This window comes from Amphibalanus amphitrite, unplaced genomic scaffold (assembly GCF_019059575.1).
Source record: "Amphibalanus amphitrite isolate SeventyFive unplaced genomic scaffold, NRLGWU_Aamphi_draft 002223F_arrow, whole genome shotgun sequence".
Lineage (NCBI taxonomy): Eukaryota > Metazoa > Arthropoda > Thecostraca > Balanomorpha > Balanidae > Amphibalanus > Amphibalanus amphitrite.
The window spans coordinates 1-19,582 of NW_024883713.1; the positions used below are offsets into that span (position 1 = coordinate 1).

Below are 19,582 nucleotides of genomic sequence, written 5' to 3' on the forward strand. Positions count from 1 at the left end.
TGATGATGATGATGATGATGATGATGGATGATGATGATGATGATGATGATGATGATGATGATGATGATGTGATGGTGATGATGATGATGACGGATGGTGATGATGATGATGTGATGATGATGATGATGATGATGATGATGATGATGATGATGATGATGATGCGATGATGCTGATGAAGAGAATGGATTTATGATGATGACAATGGGACTATTTACATTGCTGTTGACCATTTGTCATTTTCAATTTTTCGCTTGCACGGTTCGCTCATAGCCAATTTATTTCTTCTTTCGTTCCCTTACTTTTTAGTTCCCAACTTTTTCTGAATTACATTGGGTCTGCATAAAATCTTCGAACTCCGCTTCTTTGTTCTTCCTTTGTTCTCTGTAGTTGTAATGCGCACTTCGGAGCTTCTTAGCTCCCAATATTCGGAACTCTTTCATCTGAGGACGTTCCCGATTCAAATCAGTTTCGGGTTATCACCGCTGCATTGGATGTCTGTTGTTTGAAGTGGAGATTGGAGTATTGGGGACACAGAGACGCGTGTGAGGCTTCACGAGAATATTACGCTGCTGGATAGCTGAATCTTTGCCTATCTGTGCCCCTGTCTGTCTGCCTGTCTATCTGTCCGAATGTGTTTACTTGGGATATTTGAGAGCCAGTGTAAAATAATAAAATAATGACCAGACTACTGTGGCTTCTGTTTATAACTAGGCTTCGTGCGTTTTTTGGCGGGAAAGGGAGAAGAGAGAGAGAGAGAGAGAGAGAGACGAGAGAGAGAGAGAGGAGAGAGAGAGAGGAGAGAGAGAGAGAGAGAGAGAGAGAGAGAGAGAGAGAGAGAAAGAGAGAGATAGACAGACAGACAGACAGACAGACAGACAGACAGACAGACAGACAGACAGACAGACAGACAGACAGACAGACAGACAGACAGACAGACAGACAGATAGACAGACAGACAGACAGACAGAGACAGAGAGAGAGAGGAAAAGAGAGAGAGAGTGAGAGAGCGGGAGAGACTAAAAGAGATTGAGAGAGAAAGCGATAAACCAAGTTGCTGACCTGACCTAGCCTCTTTGCCCCCAGGCCGGTCAATATGTCAGCACTTTGGCTGAGATTGGTGGCGTAACTGTGGCGAAAATGACTGACAGACCGAAGGTCAGCGTCGCTCCCAGCAAGGTAAGCACGCTGCCGCACCCATGCACAAAATCAACGACAAGAGAAACAGCGCCTAAGAGAACTAAGAATCCCTTATGAGATAAGCGACGCTTGACTGCCTTCTCCATGGTGGTTTTATGTCAGTCCATCGGTCCAGGTACATACGAGGTATGCACCCAGATCCCGATAACTACTGTCACGTGTCCTGCAAGCCCACTCCGTAAGCCACAGATTCCAGTTCTCCCCCCCCCCCCCTGACCAGGGGCCGACGATCCTCGCCTCCGGCACAAGTTTGCACGAATGCCGCCTGCTGCGACGTTTTTACCCGATTTTGTTTGTTTCCGACTTAAAACTTGCTAAACTTTTTCGTTTACCGTGCGCAGTAGGCCGAGGACGGTGGCTGTTTTCAATTCTGAGCTCGGAACGACGTAGATCAATAGTGGCTCTGCTTTCTGCATCGTTTTTTCTTCTTTCAATTCTCCATTGAAATGCTGGCGAACTGAGGCCGAGTGCTGAAAGCCGACCAGTAGACGTTGAACGATCAGGGCCGCGCTGGTACTGTGAGAGACGAACAGCGCTCAACGTACACGGTACACTGGATAATTAAGATGGCCTGCATATATACTATATAGATCAGAATAACCAGGACCATGGCCTTACGTTTGTTTGGCATGAGACTGGTGTGTTTAGAGCAGGTAAGTCAAAATCTGCTGTAGGATAGGTAGAAACTTTCCTGATGGCGGCAACAAAGTGCATATAACTAAATGGGACAGTGAATCACAAAATCATGGCCACTCTGCATATCAATGAATGCTTTTGATGTGACAGATCTACCTTTCAAGCACCATATATCTAGCGCAACTCTCAGGAGACACATATGACGCGTCAATGTGCTTCCATTGTCCACCGTTACGCTGGTCATGCTTACATAATTGTTTAGCGCTGCCAATAAACCTGTGTTTTTCCGCGCTGAGACAACAGTCTTGTCTGTTGACCTAGAAAGCATCTATGACAAGACATAATCATCCCCGAAGGCATCCCTTGGGTCTCCAACTGTCCCTCGGTGTTTCTGTCTGTGTCTTCAACCACTCCCTCCTCTCGCTTTCTCTTCCCTTTCCCACATCCTTCGCTTCTTCTCGCATTTTTTATTTTCCTCCACCTTACCCCTCTCTCTCTCTCTCTCTCTCTCTCTCTCTCTCTCTCTCTCTCTCTCTCTCTCTCTCTCTCTCTCTGTTTGTATGCGTGTATGCGCGCCTGTGTGTGTGTGTTGTCGCCAGTCGTCCGCAGTAACCGCCTGTTGTTCACGCCGCCTTATCGGCCGTCATCTGCCACATTAAGGAAGCACAACAGGCACTTATCTTCCCAGAAGTAATTGTCGATAATCGGCGACGCTCGCGCGACAGTCGCCACTCGAGCCTGGCCTATGATCGAGCCCGAGTACCCTCCTGTGTGCCAGTCCGGCCGCCGCGCTGGGGCGTCGACCGTCGCGTCGGTGGCGTCTTTGTTTTGATCGCGACTATATTTCCCTTTGTGCGTAATTCGCGGTCTACAAAAAGCGCACCGCTTTTCAGAGCGGGGTCTCGTCGGTCCGGAATGAGCGCTGTTTTTGCGGAGCGTCGCCGGCGGGAGCGGGCAGCCAGTGGTTAGAGCACGCGTAATGAGCGGCTAGCAGGTGTTTTTCATTTGGTTGCGTCGACTACCGGGCGGTCGTATTGTGTGCGCAGAGTGGTACACTGCTTGAGGCAGTGATTGGCAGAGCGGTGAACTACGGTATTGGAGGAGGGCGTAGTGGGTGGGGGTTTGAAAGGGTATAAGCAAAGTTATACGGGCGTGGCTAGGAAATGTGGACGCTGTAACTACGACGATGAAAGACAGAGTAGTGGAGGAAATGTATTTCGAACTGCGAATATTAAATACGAAATAATTGGGAACTTTGTTTATCTGATATTTTAAGACATATGTTTAATGTTACCATCAACTTCACTGTGTTCCAACGATAGGTCAGAGGAAAAACATTACAAGGCATTACGGTTACTTGGTGTTGAACAAAATACACTAGAAATATTTTACATTATTTGTCTTCTAACTTTCATTGCTGAAATCAATAAGATGCCAGACTGTTTGTGCCACGATATTGCTTCAAGTTTGAAACGGCCATCCCTTGATTACATCAGGTCTCCAAGACGGTTCAGAGCTGCAGCATATTGGCAGCAAATTATTGCCCCAAGTTGAAGACTTTTGATGGTCTGAACAGCCTCGCCGCGGGCATAAGCCCACTTTGTTCAGCCTTGATCGCTGGCTCGCGGCACGACCCATGTTTGCCAGAGCCGGTAAGCTGCTTTAATTAAAAATTCAAAAGCGGGAAAAGAACAATCTTACGACCCGCTTTGTGATATACTGAACAGAGACGTTTTATATTGCAGGCAACAATGCGAGATAGACACCAGAGTCCAAGGAGTCTTGTGACGTGTCAATTTTGACTGTCGTTGAAGTTACGGGATAATAAGGGACCATGAAACCAGCAACTATTTTTCTTGTTTGACAGACAGCTTCAAGCGTTAAACTAGCATGACTTGGCGCATCTCACCACTCATAAATGACGTTCTCTCGGTAATATCTCACCACGCATAACAGTCCCACTGTCTCTTCGAATATCTCCGGGATGGAGATCCCTCCGCCGGGCCGCTCAGTGCCGCTCAGTGACGAGATGTCGTTCAGTCGGCGTCGGCGCAAATGGGCCTGATTTCCCCTGCAACCACGCCATCAATCTCAGTCATCCGGTGAGGAGCGATGGCCGGCGGCTATCGTTTATCATGTGCCGGCACCAGCCGTCACCTGAAGCGGACGGTGCCGGTAGCCCGACAGTCGGACTGCCATCGGCAGACGCCCGACCCGCCGCGTTGTCCGGTCAACTGAGCAGGTGCCGCCTGGTGACATGGAGAACGGTGGCCACAAGGTCACGGAAATGCCGCACAAATGCTGCTCGTCAGAAGGGGAGAGGGCGCCTCTCAAGGGTAGCAGGAGGATGCTGTCTGAATTTACAACGTCATATTTGTGGAAATTTTGAAAAGAAATGATTTTTCTACATTGAAAACTTGGAGTAGTAGAGCAATGCCTCTGGATATGATGCGAGTTCGATCAACATCGTCAGCCTATTCAATCTTGGCAGCGCCATTAACGCTCAACCATTCACTTAAAAAAGATCTCGTAAAGATCGCTAGCCGGGATACATCCAGAAAGAAATATTTCTCATCCGTGATCTGTCATCTTCTTTACGTGGATGCGACCTGAAACATTTAACCATGGCAACATAGCTTGTATTTGTGCGCATTAATCAATGGTATACTCGTATCTCCAGGTCTTCCCATTGGAGACACCGCATGCAGTTCTCGGGAATTCCTGCAGTCCCTGCCATGGTACGTTTTTTTTTGTCTTGTAGATAATGGCGTGGTAAGGACATCAACAGCAGTCAGATGTCCAACTTGCTGCGCTACATGTCATCGCATTTGCAGGACAGTAAACATCCCCAATAAAAGATGTCCATGATGTAGATGTAGAAACGGAGCTACCTGAGTTGTGCTTTATCGTCCATCATTCCGTAATTCCAAACAAAAATGCTGAAAAGTCTGAACTGAGGCATTGGACTTTTTCAATGTATATTACTGCAGGCTATGTAGGATAGTAGATGTGATTATGAAAATAGGTGTAATCATTATGCATAGGTAAATGAAACAAGATGACATGGTCCGCTTTTCAACAACGGTCCTGATTCTTTGCTGAGGCTCTTTTTAACTGATGGAACCATATTTCATTGCAATTTGATGACAACATTGTAACCGATCTATACCCACGGTTGCTCATTTCAAAGATATAGGGTCTTTTGAAAGGGATAGTTTGAATTACCGATTCCACACAATCAGGCTCTGCCTCACAGAATCTCACTAAAGCACTTGCAGACATGTTTTAATATACATGGAACCGAAACGGCACTCACAGAACCATTTCAGATTAATGCTCGCATTTACTCCGCTTTTAACGCCGCGGGTCTAGCGTCAAATGAGTGATGTGTCTTGGTCGGCGAGCGCCAGCGTTCTGCTCTTCTAACCAGAGAGATCCTTTCCGGTGGTTGGACGACCAATCTTCGTTTTGATTAGACGAGCCACGGTACGGTACGTCCGTCTAGACGGACGCGGGGCCTCCAGCGCGTGTGGAGCGACATGGGATGGACAGGGGAGCATTTAGGGTGAATGGGTACGGCTCTGAACGGGCTTAGTAAAATGGAGCTTTAGATGGGAATGGAGGACAACAGCTAGAAAAATGTACGAAAGTTAAAATGATGATGAACAATGATGAAAAGATATCAGTGTTCACCAATGCCACAAGATTTTAAATTCTTGCCATTCCCCTACGCCTAACCTCTCTCTACCCACCCACATCGTCCAGTCCACTGTTAGCCACTCCACTCCATCTGTCCATCGCCCCTGGACGGGCCACTGGACGTTACACCAAGCCCGGCCCTTCAGTCGCCTCCCTGCGGGCACCCTCTGTTGGCACGGCCGGCGCGGCACGGCGTGGCAGACGTGCTTGACGGCACGGTGGCCCGGCCCGACCCGCACGTCCAACCCCGGGACAAAGGTCGGGCGAGACGACGGTCTCTCAGAGCACGACAGCCACTCGCATTTTGCATCGGAGGCGTCGCTCGTTTGAATGCGGTGTGCCCCGCCTTGCCAGTGGCTGTCTCAGCCTTCTCTAGGACCCAAATGGCCGCTGTCTAGACGGTATAAATTTCCGGCCTGAGGTTTTGATGAGGAAAATGCAGAGATTTTCTTTGCTTAAAGTGGGCGGGAATATGCGAGTCGGCGTGGCACGGGCCAGCTCTGGAAGACGTGGTGCTGAGTGCCTGTTGCCTTAGTCGTTCTTTTTGGAGTGCTGGACCGCATAACAGCCATTCGTTGCCGGTCAGGACTTCGCGTCTTTCTGTGGTCACTGACGATCACCTGACACTCAGCTAGTTGCAGCACGCGAGCAGCGGTGCCCTGCACTTACCGCAGCCATCTGACCTCTGACCCAGCGCGGCCAGCACTCTGACCACGCCGCGCCGCGCCCGCCGCATGGTCACGTGATCTGCAACGGGCGCGCCGCGGGCAGTCATGTGACTTGCGATTAGCGAGGGAGCCAGAACGCCCGTGAATGCCTGACGTTCGCCGGGCATAAATTTCTTACCTCGTATAGTTAGAAGACATTTTCTAATCCCTTGTCTCTGTGCTGGGATAAGCTGTATAAAGTGTATATTTTGCTAATTTGATTTTGATTAGCCCCTTTGGCTAATTAATTTAGTACACGTGAACAGAGTGAAATCAATGAAATGAAGTCCACTCTAGCGAATACTCCTCTCACCCCGCATAGCCAGCTCAATTGTAAAATTAATTTGGGTCCATTTAGGCAGCCATTCAGACGACATTTCAAACATATTATCCTCTACGTCAACTTCATTTCAAGTTCCAACTTTACTCCTTGAAACTAACCACTCACGCCTTGGGCCACACTGCTGGTGAGCGACAGATACCAAACCTTTCCCAACTGGCCGCTGACAAACGACCGCCATGAAACTCTCAGCTCACTCTTCACACCTTTTCTGTCGGCTCGAGATTTCCAGTGAAGCCACTTGGAGATGCCACTCGAGCCACCTTCAGACCCTTTCTGTCACCTCCACGCCTCCCCACAGACCCCTCTCACAGCAGCGCGCACTAGTACGTCACCCGACGAAGCCGACGCGATGGCCTGTACATGGGAGCGGATTAAGCCATCATCCATCGGCCGTCTTCCTGGAAGATTGATCTGCTGGCTGATGCCGCCGCCGCCGCCGCCGCCGCCGCCCATTTGGCTGAACTTGCCGGGGCCCGTATTGATCGTCTGAAGCGCGCCCGTTGCCCCCGAGTCAGCCACGGAGACACCCAATGCTGTCATCTCTCTGAACAGAGCCGCCGACCGTGCAGCACGGAGCCGCTCCGACTATTTACTCCGTATTCGCTCCGTATTTACTCTGGATGCGCTCTTCACTCGCTCCGTATTCGCTCCGTATTTACTCCGTATTCGCTCCGTATTTACTCTGGATGCGCTCTGCATTCGCTCCGTATTCGCTCATCGTATGCGGTTCGTATGCGCTCTGTTTCCGTATTCGCTCTGCATTCGTCTAGAATGTGTTCCACATGCGCTTCATATGCGTTCCATGCAACTTTATACTCGCTTCGTGATGCTTCGTCTGCGCCACAACGTCCTGATTGCAAAAGTATATTTTTTATTATACAAAGCTCACTTATTCAAAGAAATCTCACCATAAAAATTCCGACTGGATTTAGTTATACTCAACGCTCAATATTGTACACTTAAATGCAGTTCCAGAGCTTTTTTTCTTACGTCATACTTGTGAAATTAATCTCGGGTCTGATGCAAGAATCGCAAGAAGCAGGCGTCTAATCAGGAACTTCAACACAGGCACTTAGATGTCAGTTGTCACCTAAACAATCACAGCAACAATGACAGTTAAACGACATCGTTGGACGCAGGCAAACGAATGAAAAAGGCGATTGCCACGGACGCTCTAGAAAACTTCCATTTGTTCGCCAAAAACTTTCCTCTCATCCCTAGCGCCTGTAATTTGGCGACAGGCCACTCTGCAATTTGCGCCATCAGGGGACAATCTCGAGGAAAATCTCAGCGTGAACGACATCCAGCAGAGACACAAAGACCACTGAGGCGGTTCGTTCGCTGATGCTCGTCTCCAGCCCGATGGGCCGCCCTTTGTTGGGTCAACAGCCAGTAGAACGAGCTGTCGCCTCCTCAATCACACGGAGGGAAACGTCACAGGACTCGGCGACGCCTGGGACGGCCAAGGTGATGGCATGGACACTCAATGGCACAACTGATCTCTGGGGCTCCTGATCGGCGCGGGACGAGGCGAGATGCAGCGACTGCCGCATGCTCTCTGCAGCGCCAGAGATAGAAATCCCTAGGGTATCGCCGACGATGTAATAGTGTAGCGTACGGGACCACGATATTGGCGTCAGTGAGCAGCCTTTGCTCAGAATGACTGTGCGGATACACTGCACTGCTTTTAGCTCACAATATATAAACGCCAGCTTACAACGATAAAAACGTCTTGCTGTTTTTGCTGACGGAAAAGTGGAGCAGAATGCGTCTTTCTCCGATGCTTAGATAATTATCTTCGCGGATGCGTTCCGTGGGATATACAGCGTTATCTTTGAAATTCTAGCAATATCCTTAAGAGCATTTCATTCTTTCTCAGTCTTGAAAAAGTAATAACTGATTTGATCTAACCGCTTCAAATTAATTACATGCCACTTGCTCTTTCATTAGAAACCGTCACTGGAAGCACTGGGCGTATCCGGGAGGGCGGATGTTTGAGTCCGCCTCACCACCTACCAAATCAGGGTCACCCACCGCACGTGGACGGAGCCGGAGGTGGAGTGGCTTAACTACCGGAATGATTGCCTCCGAGCGCGTTATAAACTGATACAGATGGTGCAATCGATGGCGACCCCACGTGGCCGACGGGGCCATTAGGTCGTCATTAGACGGCTTCAGATACCGCGGGCCGCTTCCCAGGAGCTCACGGAGCGGGCGCAGTGCCCGTGGGCGGTTTGATGCCAGAAAGAGAGTCTGCTCTCCCGCTCGAGCTTCACCCTTAGGAAGCGACATTCATCTACTAAAAATGGCTTTGAAAAATAAAAGTCATGGGACCTGCCCTCACCCTTGGCTTCCAATGTTGGTAGGTCGGGAAGGACAAGAGCGATTTAAAAAGTTGGAGTGTGATATAATATCTGGTAGTGCTGCTGGGGATGAGCCATGCAACACATAAATGGTCTACGTGAGCGAGGACGGGAGAATAAGGTCTGCGGCGGAATATTCTGCGAACCGTGAGGCGGCGGGGTTAATCAATCATCAGACGGGCCCCTGTCCAGAAGAACGGTCCTCGCGGATCACCCCGGTCCACGCGCCGAGCCGTGGTGCCTGGAACCGGGCCTCCATCAGCCTCCGCGGTACGCCGAACGATCTCCAGGGTCTCTTCTCGATGGTCCAGCCACCTGTCTTTGTCCGGCGAGGGTGGCCGACTTCAGCCAAGTTCATCAAACATCACTTACTTTGACATAAAAGATGGCTACTGAGGGACTTTGCCGGCACAGCGCGAACGCTTTGAAACAGTTTTACCTGAAGTTTGAGGTACCATGAAGATGCATCATACAATTTCATAATAAAGTGATGTTTCGTCCCGCCAGGTCTATTACTTGGTATATGGAACTAGCGATCCGTTGCCTAACTTATCTACATCCATAACCGGTGCACACTAAACGTTTTGAAGGCAGAATTACCTACTTAATGCTTATGAAGAGGTCACTTGATAGGATTTTAGACTAAGGGACAGTTCGAGAATTCCAATCAAAGCTCGAATTTTAACAAATTAAAGATCGAAATTTAACAAACATACGTTACTCGTTACTTACTATGCCAATGTTCGTTCAATTTTGGAATACGGTTGCGTGGTCTGGGCGGGAGCGGCCAAATCCCACACAGAGCGGGTTGATCGTGTGCAGCACAAATTCTTGTTGTGGTTGAATAGCCACACATCCTCGCCATGTTCCTCTCTGTCCTATCCTTCTCTTCTGCATCATTTTGGTATTACATCACTGTCTGTCCGTAGAAACCAACACGACCTGCTCTTCCTGAGGAATATCCTGGCCGGTAAAATCCGTTCTTCTAACCTCCTTGGTAGATTTCCGCTCCATGTGCCGCCGCGATCAACCCGCTCACAGCGGCTCTTCGCCGAGCTTCCCTGGCGCGTACGGACCGTCGGGGATGGTTTTCTGCGCCGACTACCGAGGGCCATGAACGTGTTTTTAACTAGAAGTCCCGCTGATGTTTTTAGCGATAGTTTCTACACTTTTAGAGGACACGTTTTAAACTATGTGAAAGGGCTGGAAGCGGCGTGATCGCATCCGCTGTGCTTTTAGTGTTTCTTGTTTACTAGGCTTTTTAGGCTATTATTTATTTATTTACATCTCCTGTGTTTATAACCCTACGTGTTTTTATCTTCAGTGTGTGTGTGTGTATGTAGGTGTGTGTGTGTTGTGTGTGTGGGTGTGTGCTGTTTTACTGTCTCTTTGACTTCGCCTTTTAAGTGGACTTATTGTCTGTTGGCGATTTTAAATATACAAATACAAATACAAATACAAATACAAAGCTCTACACTTCTGCAGCGTCCTGTGCGGCGGGGAGCGAACATCAGAGCATGCCATCAAGTCTAGTTAGCTTTCGCGAAACGGCAGGTATTCTTTAGTTTGCTTTTAAAGACTGTTACTTTAGTTTGCCTTTAAGCGTCGTACGAGTGCGACGCTTGGCGTCCGTGATCTCAGAGCTTCTATTCTCCGTGATTCGGTCTGGCCGGTTGCCTCCCAGCCGAGTTGGATCGGCACACGTGGCACCGAGGTCCTCCGACCGTCACGGGCACCTCTGGCGTCCTCGGCGGCTCCCATGGGCGGGTCACGTGTGCTCGTCCAACTGCGCCACGGGGATCGTCTATTGACCGACAAGGGTCGGAGGGCCTGACATCGGGGCTCGCCCCACTGCACTGGAACGGCGGGATGGAGAGGGAAGGAAAGGATTGTTCTTGCAAGAGTTCAGGTGCATTTTGACTTGAAGGCTGTGCGAATAATCTCTATTTCTCTTAATCCATGACAAAAACTACTGTATTAAAAATACAGCCTAGTCAATTAATATGACTAAAATGGTTTCTATTTTCAACCTGGACTCCCTTGGACGTAATTTGAAATGTTATGCACTGCTTTTCAAAATCTTGTTCCAATGTCATTACAGAGTCAAGATATCTCTCCCCCCAAAAAACAGCATATCCAGTTTTTCTCCTTGAATAGCTATGGGATGACAGTACCGCCAAGGCCCTAAAAACAAGTGCCGCTGTCCTTAGCAGTTTGCCCTCTAAGTTCGATGGTAATAGCAACTATACTGCAGGTATGTAAATCGGAAATTCCACGCATGCAGCAGGCTCCCACAATTGAACGGTGACTCACCAAATCATTAGCCGGTCACTCACCTTTCCTTCCCGACTGCAGTACCCTGGCCTTGGGCTCCTCCCATTACCCGAGCATTGTTCCCACGAGCGTAATACTCATTGTACGCTGCGTCTTCGCTGTTGTTCTCTCTCTCTCTCTCTCTCTCTCTCTCTCTCTCTCTCTCTCTCTCTCTCTCTCTCTCTCTCTCTCTCTCTCTCTCTCTCTCTCTCTCTCTCTCTCTTCTTTCTCTCTCTCTCTCACTCTCTCTCCTCTCTATTCATCCCTTTCATCATTCCCCTCTCTCTCACTCCCTTCCTCTTTCTCCCTCCATTCCTCCCTCTCTTTCTGTCTCTGCCACCCCTTTCTATTTCCTTCCATTTGACCATCTCTTTTGAGCGGCATCGCTTCCGAAGTACCGATGACCTAGCCATAGTCTCTGTGAATCCAACCATTCCCGGGCCGTTACCACGAACTGCCGACGCTTTAGTGTATTGGGGATTGATCCTCGCTGGAAACCATTGGAAAGCTAGAAACGTTTGTTGAATGCGATCATACGATAGAGCTAAGCAGTGGTGTTTGAACAGCGATCATGGGCTCCTCACTGGTTCGAATATGGAAGCCAGCGTAAATTAATTGCCGCTGCTGGGCAACTTTAATAATTATTGCGCCATTGATGATGTGCTAATAATGTGACATGCTGATTGGATACTGGAAGCGACGAAGGCCAATAGATATGTAAACAACCCCAGTGTGGATATGGAATTGGCTGAACTCTGCTGGATTGGATGGACACCATTTTCGACTGCCGGACGGGACTGTCGTGAGGATTACGGAACGATGGTGCGGTGACACTTCTCTTGTCTGATCGGTGGTTCCACAACGGTGCTTCAGTTGAGGCCTATGCAATTTGTCTGTCCAATTCGGCAAATGCATTTACTACTACAGCTGATAGTTGAATGCCGCCAATCGTTTTAACCGGACTGCAATCCGGCAGGTTTGTGACTAGCCTTCCGTGGCCCACCGCTATCGACCGCCTGCATCTTTGTGATGTGGCTAATATCATATCTATTTCTCTATCCTGGGTCGACGGATACCGTGTGTTAACCCGGCAGGCGGTGGGCCTACCAGCCACCTTCCGCGCGGTGGGGGGGGGGGCACTTTTTTGCCCCCCCCCCGTATCTCCGAAACTACTGGACGGATCCGGAAAATTCAAACGGCGTTCGATAGCCCTGTCAAATTTGTCGAAGGAAACCAAATTTCATTGACCTCGGGGTCACCGATGACGTCATAGGTCAGGTCAAAGATAAAATGTTTCACCGTTCACGGGGCTTCTAGGGAAAGCGCTATAACACCGAGTAAAACGCATTTTGTCGAAAATCAGCGATAAGGCGTCAGTTGTCTAGTACATATGTTGCTATTAGAGGTCACTGGTCATACCAGGTCAGGTCACAGGTCAGGTCACCAAAGGTCACCAAGGGTCACCACATGAGCCCAACTTTACTAAGGTTATGCGATGCATGTTTTATGGCCAGTTTTTCATTTCAAGCTCAATGGTGTTGGTTATAAGACCATCAGGTACGGTTTAGGTCACTTTCTGGTGGAGGTCAGGTCAAGGTCAGGTCAAAAAGGTCAAATTTCAAAGTTGATATTTTTGCATAAAATGGGTATCGATTCGATGCAGCTCGTCACGGGGAGTCTAATGGTGGTCTTTGTGTTGCGCTACGAGGTCTAGAATTGCTAAAAATTGAGTTTGAAAATTTGACGTCATCAATTTTGAACAGTTTTTTCGCTATAACTTGGCCAAAAAAAGAGGTATCGATCTCAAATTTGGTATGTAGATAGAAGGCGGTAGGGGCTATCACATATATTCCGGTTTTTTTGAAATTCAAAAAACTTCTTGGATTTTTTGGCTATTATATTCAAAAAATCTATTTTTTGATTTTTGGGGGTCAAAATCCAAAAAATTCGAAAAACCGAGATAGCAGTTTTGTAGTCCTGTCAATTCCACACCTTTTATGTAAAAAACATTTTTCTGTATCTCTAAAGCTGTAGGCCTGACAGCTCTTCCCGCGAAACCTTTTTTTGGGTCGAAAATGGCAAAAATGACGTCACTCTGACGTCATTAGCGGCCAACCTATCGTAGCCTTTGGAAAAAATTTTGGTCACCATGTGCGCTAGCTGCTCCCGGGAGGGTACTGAAAGTTTGGTGACGATCGGCGCAGCGGTTCTCGAGATATATCGAAAAAACTAAAGGGGGGGGGGGCAAAAAATTGCCCCCCCCCCCACCGCCTGGAAGGTTAAGGACCGGGCCCCACGCTGCGACCACTTCACTGATCTCTAAGGTCAAGTTTTGTTGATGTAGGCATGCATAGACATTGGACATGCATAGATATTTAGTGAGGTCTGCCCCAGCCGACCGCTGGCTACCTCATTCAGTCTCTGCACCGACTGCCTCTTCCGGACGCTACACTGACTGCCTCATTCGCTGGCCGCCGACTGCCTAAGCCTACCGCTACAGGCACAGAACTGTTGAAGCGGCTCTCGCGTGCCATGTGGGCGTTATTGCTGTCTCGTTTCGGTTAACACCAGAACATAATCACCAGCGCACAGGCGAGGAGTTGTATATCGCCCGAGGCGCGCAACTTGTACTCGAGAAGTCGCGCAGGTGGAACGTCGATGGGGATAATTAAATCGTGGTATGAAATACTCAACTCAGGGCCCAGGGGCTTTCGTCTCCAGCTGTTTACTGCAAATGCAATGTTTCCGGTTAGGAAATGAAAGGGCACTGGGCATCCAGTGCTTCCCGCTCTTCTCATGTTGTATTGGTAATTTCCCTTCTTTCAATATATTTTCTTTCGATTTCCTTTCTTCCTTCAGCGTTTCCCATTCGACCGAGCGATTGATATTGAGCGAATCGCTCGAAGCTATCTGATCGACTCGTCAGGTGTATTGGGTCACTTGCTTAAGATTTAGCACGAAAAAAAGGCTACCTCTGAAGTGCTTCTTGACTCTTGAGGCTTTTCTGTCTCGAGTTCCTGGCCATGAGGAGTTGGTATAGGTTATTCACCGAGGATATCTCTACGCGACGCACTGGAGGATAAACACGCCCATAAACAGACTTACAAACATCACCTCATTCTCCTTCCCCTGCCACCCCTCCCCCTCACAACAGGCCCACAAGCTTCATCCTAGCGTGCGTTCGGGTTCGGCATCTGGAAAATATTATCGTTTGAATATTCTCCGGCAGAAAATTATTGGTGAGCGTCTATCTTCAGGATGTCTCGCTATCGCGATACGGAACGTGATCCCCGTTAATTATCGCTGATCCCGGAAAATTCTCCCTAATTATCCGGTTGCTGAACGCACGCTTAGTGTTCACCTCCCTCCCCCTCACCCCCCCCCCCCCACACACACACACAAAGCGTGCGGGGATGAGCGGGATGTCAGCCGGCGGCGGGGGCGGGGCTAGTTCTGTTCGTCTGTTTACGTCACAGTCACGTGACGGCCGCAGGGCACGCCCGGGGCGACCGGTGCATGGCCTATCGCGGGCCACACGTCACGTGTGGCTGCGTTAGCTCCAGTGATCTGGCAACGCGCTGCCAGATTGGGAGTAGGAGCAGCGAGCAGTGAGAGGGTTGTGCGCTCGTAGTAGTGATTTGCACAACCGGCAGTGCTGGAGGGACGGCACATGAGCCGAAGGGTGCCGTGAGTGGCTTTGTTCCGAGTCAAGGTCAGTGCTACGAGCGACGCGGCGCAACAGACGTAACCGATCGTCATCCGAGCGTCATCGATACTGAATCGATACGTCAATGGGGCGTCATCGATACGTCACTGAAGTAAGGTCGATATGTCAAATTACGCCGTAGTGTGTGAATGAACAGTGAGCTTGAGTTATGAGGTAGAAGCTGTGTGCAGCTGTGTGAAGCAATGTGCTCGAGTGACATTAGAAGTGATGAGATGATTCTCTGAAAAAGTTACGCACTGGAACACGGTTTGTTGTTGCTCAGCAAATACAGTGAGCGGATCCATGATGCTGACAACGACCTTACCATTGGCTCATTTTCGTCGTTGAAGTGGCTCATCTTCATCTCTAACTTGAACTAGTGTGGACCGAATTGCAGATGCGTGACATCTATCCTTCAGTGATAAACAGGAACAGGGGTTTCCTTGCGCGTGCGGTGGCGACAGCCGACAGGTCTCGGTCAAACAAGGCTTGGATCATCAGCCTCATCACCAATGACCTTGATAACGTGAGGCATTAGGCGGCAGCAGCTAAAACGAGACCGTTTGCAAAACTGAGAAGTGGTGGTGTAGCTTACGATGAGTGAAGGATCAAGCGTATAGCCCACTAAGCTCACTAAGCACGTCAGAAGAAGTATAACATCACTGATATCGTGACGTCAGTGGTGGTGGGTAAGCCTGTCAGTGGGTCTGTCTCAGAGGTGGCCAGGTTGCGTTTCGACCCTCCAGAAAGGAGACGGCCCCTGGCTGTTCACTGCGATCAGGTGAGCCAAGGACATTGTCAAAGTCACTGACATGATTTCTAAGATTCATTTTGCTTTCACATTTACGGACAATGATGCTAGGAACGCCTAAGCATTTAACGGTTTTTGCAATTTTTTTCGAAGCATGTAAAGCAAAGCTTAAAGAACCACGCTATTTGATTTTTAAGAGGAAGGTCAAAATCATGCTAAGCAAACCAACTTGCCTTACATACTAATTAGTAGGAATACTATAAACTGACTGAGACGTATAGATAGTGCAATGCACAGTACAACAGATGGCCACAAAATGGCATGCTAAATAACACATCTAATAGCTCCACACACTTGTGGCCTTCCAGGGGATCTCTGAGTAAGACAAGTGCATGTCTGCGCAATGATGGTTCCTTCGTTCATTTTATCCTCTCTCCCAGCTGTAATAGAGCAGAGGCTCTCCTAGATGTTTTGAGGAAGAAATTCCCCGTGGAGCCCGCAGAAGCAGCCCACTGATGTGTTGTGGTAAACACCCACCTTTTCATTAAGAGTTCACGGCTGATTATGACTTGGAGCGCTGTGATGAGATTCACTTGAGAAAACAAAGACGGGAGGAGGGAGGGATATCAGTGGAACATTGAGATAAAGCAAAGTTGGAGATGTTTGGATATGCTAGCAGACCATGTTTGAAAAGTGTCAAAAACAGGCTAGGCACTCAATTATTGTTTTCGGTAATCGGTGTTTTTCACCATTACCTACATATTTGCCAGTTGGGGCAGTTTTAATCCCTCCCCCATTAGATTGGCGAGCATTGAAGCTGTTTCAGCCGCCTAATTCGCAATTCCCAACTTGAAAAATGCTATTTTTTCGTAATCTATTTGCCAACGATCAGTTAAATATGTGGCATATAGTTCAGTCATAGATTAAGTGAAACGTTTTTTTTTCTTGTTGCTGCGACATTCACATTTGCTTTCAAAGTCCAATAGATCCTAGAGGCTTTCAACTTAGCCCTGGGATTGCCTGTAAACTTAGTTATTTTTTCCTATACCTACCTTTGTTCCAAATGAGTGTCGTCTTTAGGGTACAATGCATGCTATTTTTTGCCTTATCTTTGTTGCACGCTTTGTTTCTTTTCTTTTTACCTCATTCAGCGCAGAGATGTCACGGCATCCCTATCTGGGCTTTCACCGGAGGGATTATCGCGACTTTTCTCAGCAGGCAGTGTTGTTGCGCGGAACCTGGCCGCCGCAAATCGACAGTGCCGCCGTGAGAGATAGGGTGCTGCGCTGAGCTAGATGGGATCGAATTCGCAGCCATTTCTCCTCGTCGCCGCAAACGAATGGTCCGACTTACGCACGGTACTTTGGCAAGATTGGTAGTGAGTGCACAGATGCTTAGCCATCCGTTCCGGCTGGCGCTTCATGCGAACCATTTGCCGGAGGAGGCCAAAATAAGGAAGTGCGTCCCGAAGGCCGCGGATTCGGATGAGATGTTATTTCGATATTTTCAGCTCAAAGGAGTCCACATCTCATGCTGGCGTTGAAAAGCTTATTCAGCGTACGTCTTTGATGTTGGCTTATTGCGTTGCCGGCTTGCAATTTCCTGTTTTTGCTAAACGCTACTGAACATTTTCAGGCACAACATATGTGGTGGGATTTTCTTTGTGTTCTGATATTTCCTGTTCATTCTGCACTTACCACTATCTTCGACTACATTCAACTACATCAGGGGTCGGCAAATGGTGGGGCATGCCCCCTTTGGGGGTAATGGAGCCCTTTCGGTGGGGGTAATGAGGGATTCTGAGAAAGCCTATCTTTTTAGAGTTTGTAGCTCCAGTGATGGAGCCATCGTGACTGTTGCATCCCAGGGTTCAAATATTAGCCCAGGCCAAAGGCACAGCACACTATTGATTAGATACCAATTTTCACGTACCTGCTCGCCTCACCATCTCACCCCTCCGTACAGTCGTTCAAAAGCAGCTGCAACTTTTAACCGTCGCCCGTCTGTTGGCGTTTCAACAGCCGCTAACGTAAGGGGGAGGAGTCGATCGGACCCCCGCGGCCTCTCGGACTCTGATATGGAGCTGTGCATAAAAAAGACGAGCGTGCTACCCGTGACCTAGGAAGCCGCTGCTGCCCATTTGCCCATTGCCCAGGTCCTTGGTCATTCCGTCTCATTCAAGAGGGCAATGATAAGTGTCGAAGAAATCGGGACCCGCTATAACTTCTTGAAGTGAGATTTTATGGCTCAAGATGATCTCCAGAAAAAGCTCATAAGCCAACGGTCATTATGGGTCCAGAGGCCAGTTTTACCAACAGAAAAATAGCCGCCTGCCGGAATTTTTGCCTAAAGATCGTTTCACATATGGAGCGTAAACGATAAAGCCCTATCCGCTTACGAGCCCATCGCGTTTACGCTCCGTATGTGAAGCGGTCTTGAGGCAAAAATTCCGGCAGGCGGTTATTTTTCTGTTGGTAAAACTGGTCTCAGGTCATGATATTTTCCGGGCTGGTGAAAAAAAAATGATGGGCTCGAGGGTACAATTTGGTCGTGATCCAATGCCTTTTACGTGAGCTTTTAACGAAAAACCACCCGCCGCCCCTATACGTACAAGGGTTAAATGGGATATAGCATAGGCGGCGGAACGGGGAGGGCACCGGGGCACCGTGCACCCTTTGATTTTTGCATTTTAACATTAGCCCTATGGGCGTTGCATGGAAAGGATGGGACCAAAAGTCGGCAGTGCTCCACCCTCCCCCTTAATTGAAGGTGTTCCGCCGCTACTGGGATATAGGCATAAAATGTTTTGTGGAGGAAGTGTCATGTTTTAAATTTGATGCATTGGAAATGCACAAATACCCAAAGAGTTCCAGGGCGGTATGGAATTTCAGTAAACATAGTTGTGTCAGCAATGGGGTCTGGTAGGTGGGGGTAATGGCCCTCCCTGGCGCCCAAAAAGGGGGCACGACCCCGAATGACCTGCCGACCACTGAACTACATAGACGCTCTCGTCCCGAAGTAATCCCATTCAAAACCACTTTCTCGCTTTTTTAAAACCACAAAAACTCTTTCCTGATTTAAAACCACAGGTTGTTTTGCGGCAGAAATACTTTTTTTTGCCAGAAGCCTGATTGATCAAAACAATATAACCCAATTATGAACTGCAACAACTGAGTGTACTCGTAGTTAGACGCATCATGGGCTATATTCCTTACAACCCATAACTACACGACCTCGTACCAATTTAGAAACAATTCATTACGCTCGGCAGTTCCTCGCTCAGAATCAGCCCCTATGTGTGTGTGTGTGGGAAATAGCGAACGTCGGCGAGCGCTCGACGACCCAGCGCTCGTCGAGTGGCAGCAAACAAGCACACGGTACACGGGTGCAGCCCTTTGGCCGCTCGCTGTAAACAATTACCGGACAATCTCTCCGGCGCAACGGGAACTTCCACGTCCGTAAAACGAGCCCTCGCCGCGCTGGGGCTGGTGATACAGGCTGGTGTACGGATCAGGGTCCTGGGGAAGGTGGGTCCGGTCTGATTGAAGTGGTGGGAAAGGTAGTCGGTGGATGGACTGGTAAATCGTGAAGCGTAGCCAGCATATTACATAGCTGTTCCAACTATTATACAATAACTGAATGCGATCCTTCTCTCTTCTTGCACGACTTTTCTTCGGTTACCTTAGTTGGCTCCAATCAAAGTTGTTTCAAATGGAGGGCACGTCTCTGTCCCGCTTTGTCAGTTTGGAGGCGTGCGTTCTTCGTTGTATTGACACCAAAAGCCTTCCACATATGGCGTGGCGATTACGGCTTAGATCCGAGTATAATGGGTAACAATCATGCGGGCAGGGGGAAGAACACTCAGCA

General features: G+C 48.8%; 1 protein-coding gene across 1 annotated transcript in view; it reads left to right on the forward strand.

Annotated features, from left to right (window-relative positions):
* Positions 1–1,085: 1,085 nt before the first annotated feature.
* LOC122376647 (AT-rich binding protein-like) overlaps positions 1,086–19,582 on the forward strand; it is a gene marked incomplete at its 3' end in the record, with an annotated part of 51,521 nt that continues 33,024 nt past the window's right edge. Inside the window, exon 1 of the mRNA XM_043356550.1 lies at positions 1,086–1,176. Coding sequence (XP_043212485.1) covers positions 1,138–1,176 — 39 coding nt within the window. The remainder of the gene's footprint in view (positions 1,177–19,582) is intronic.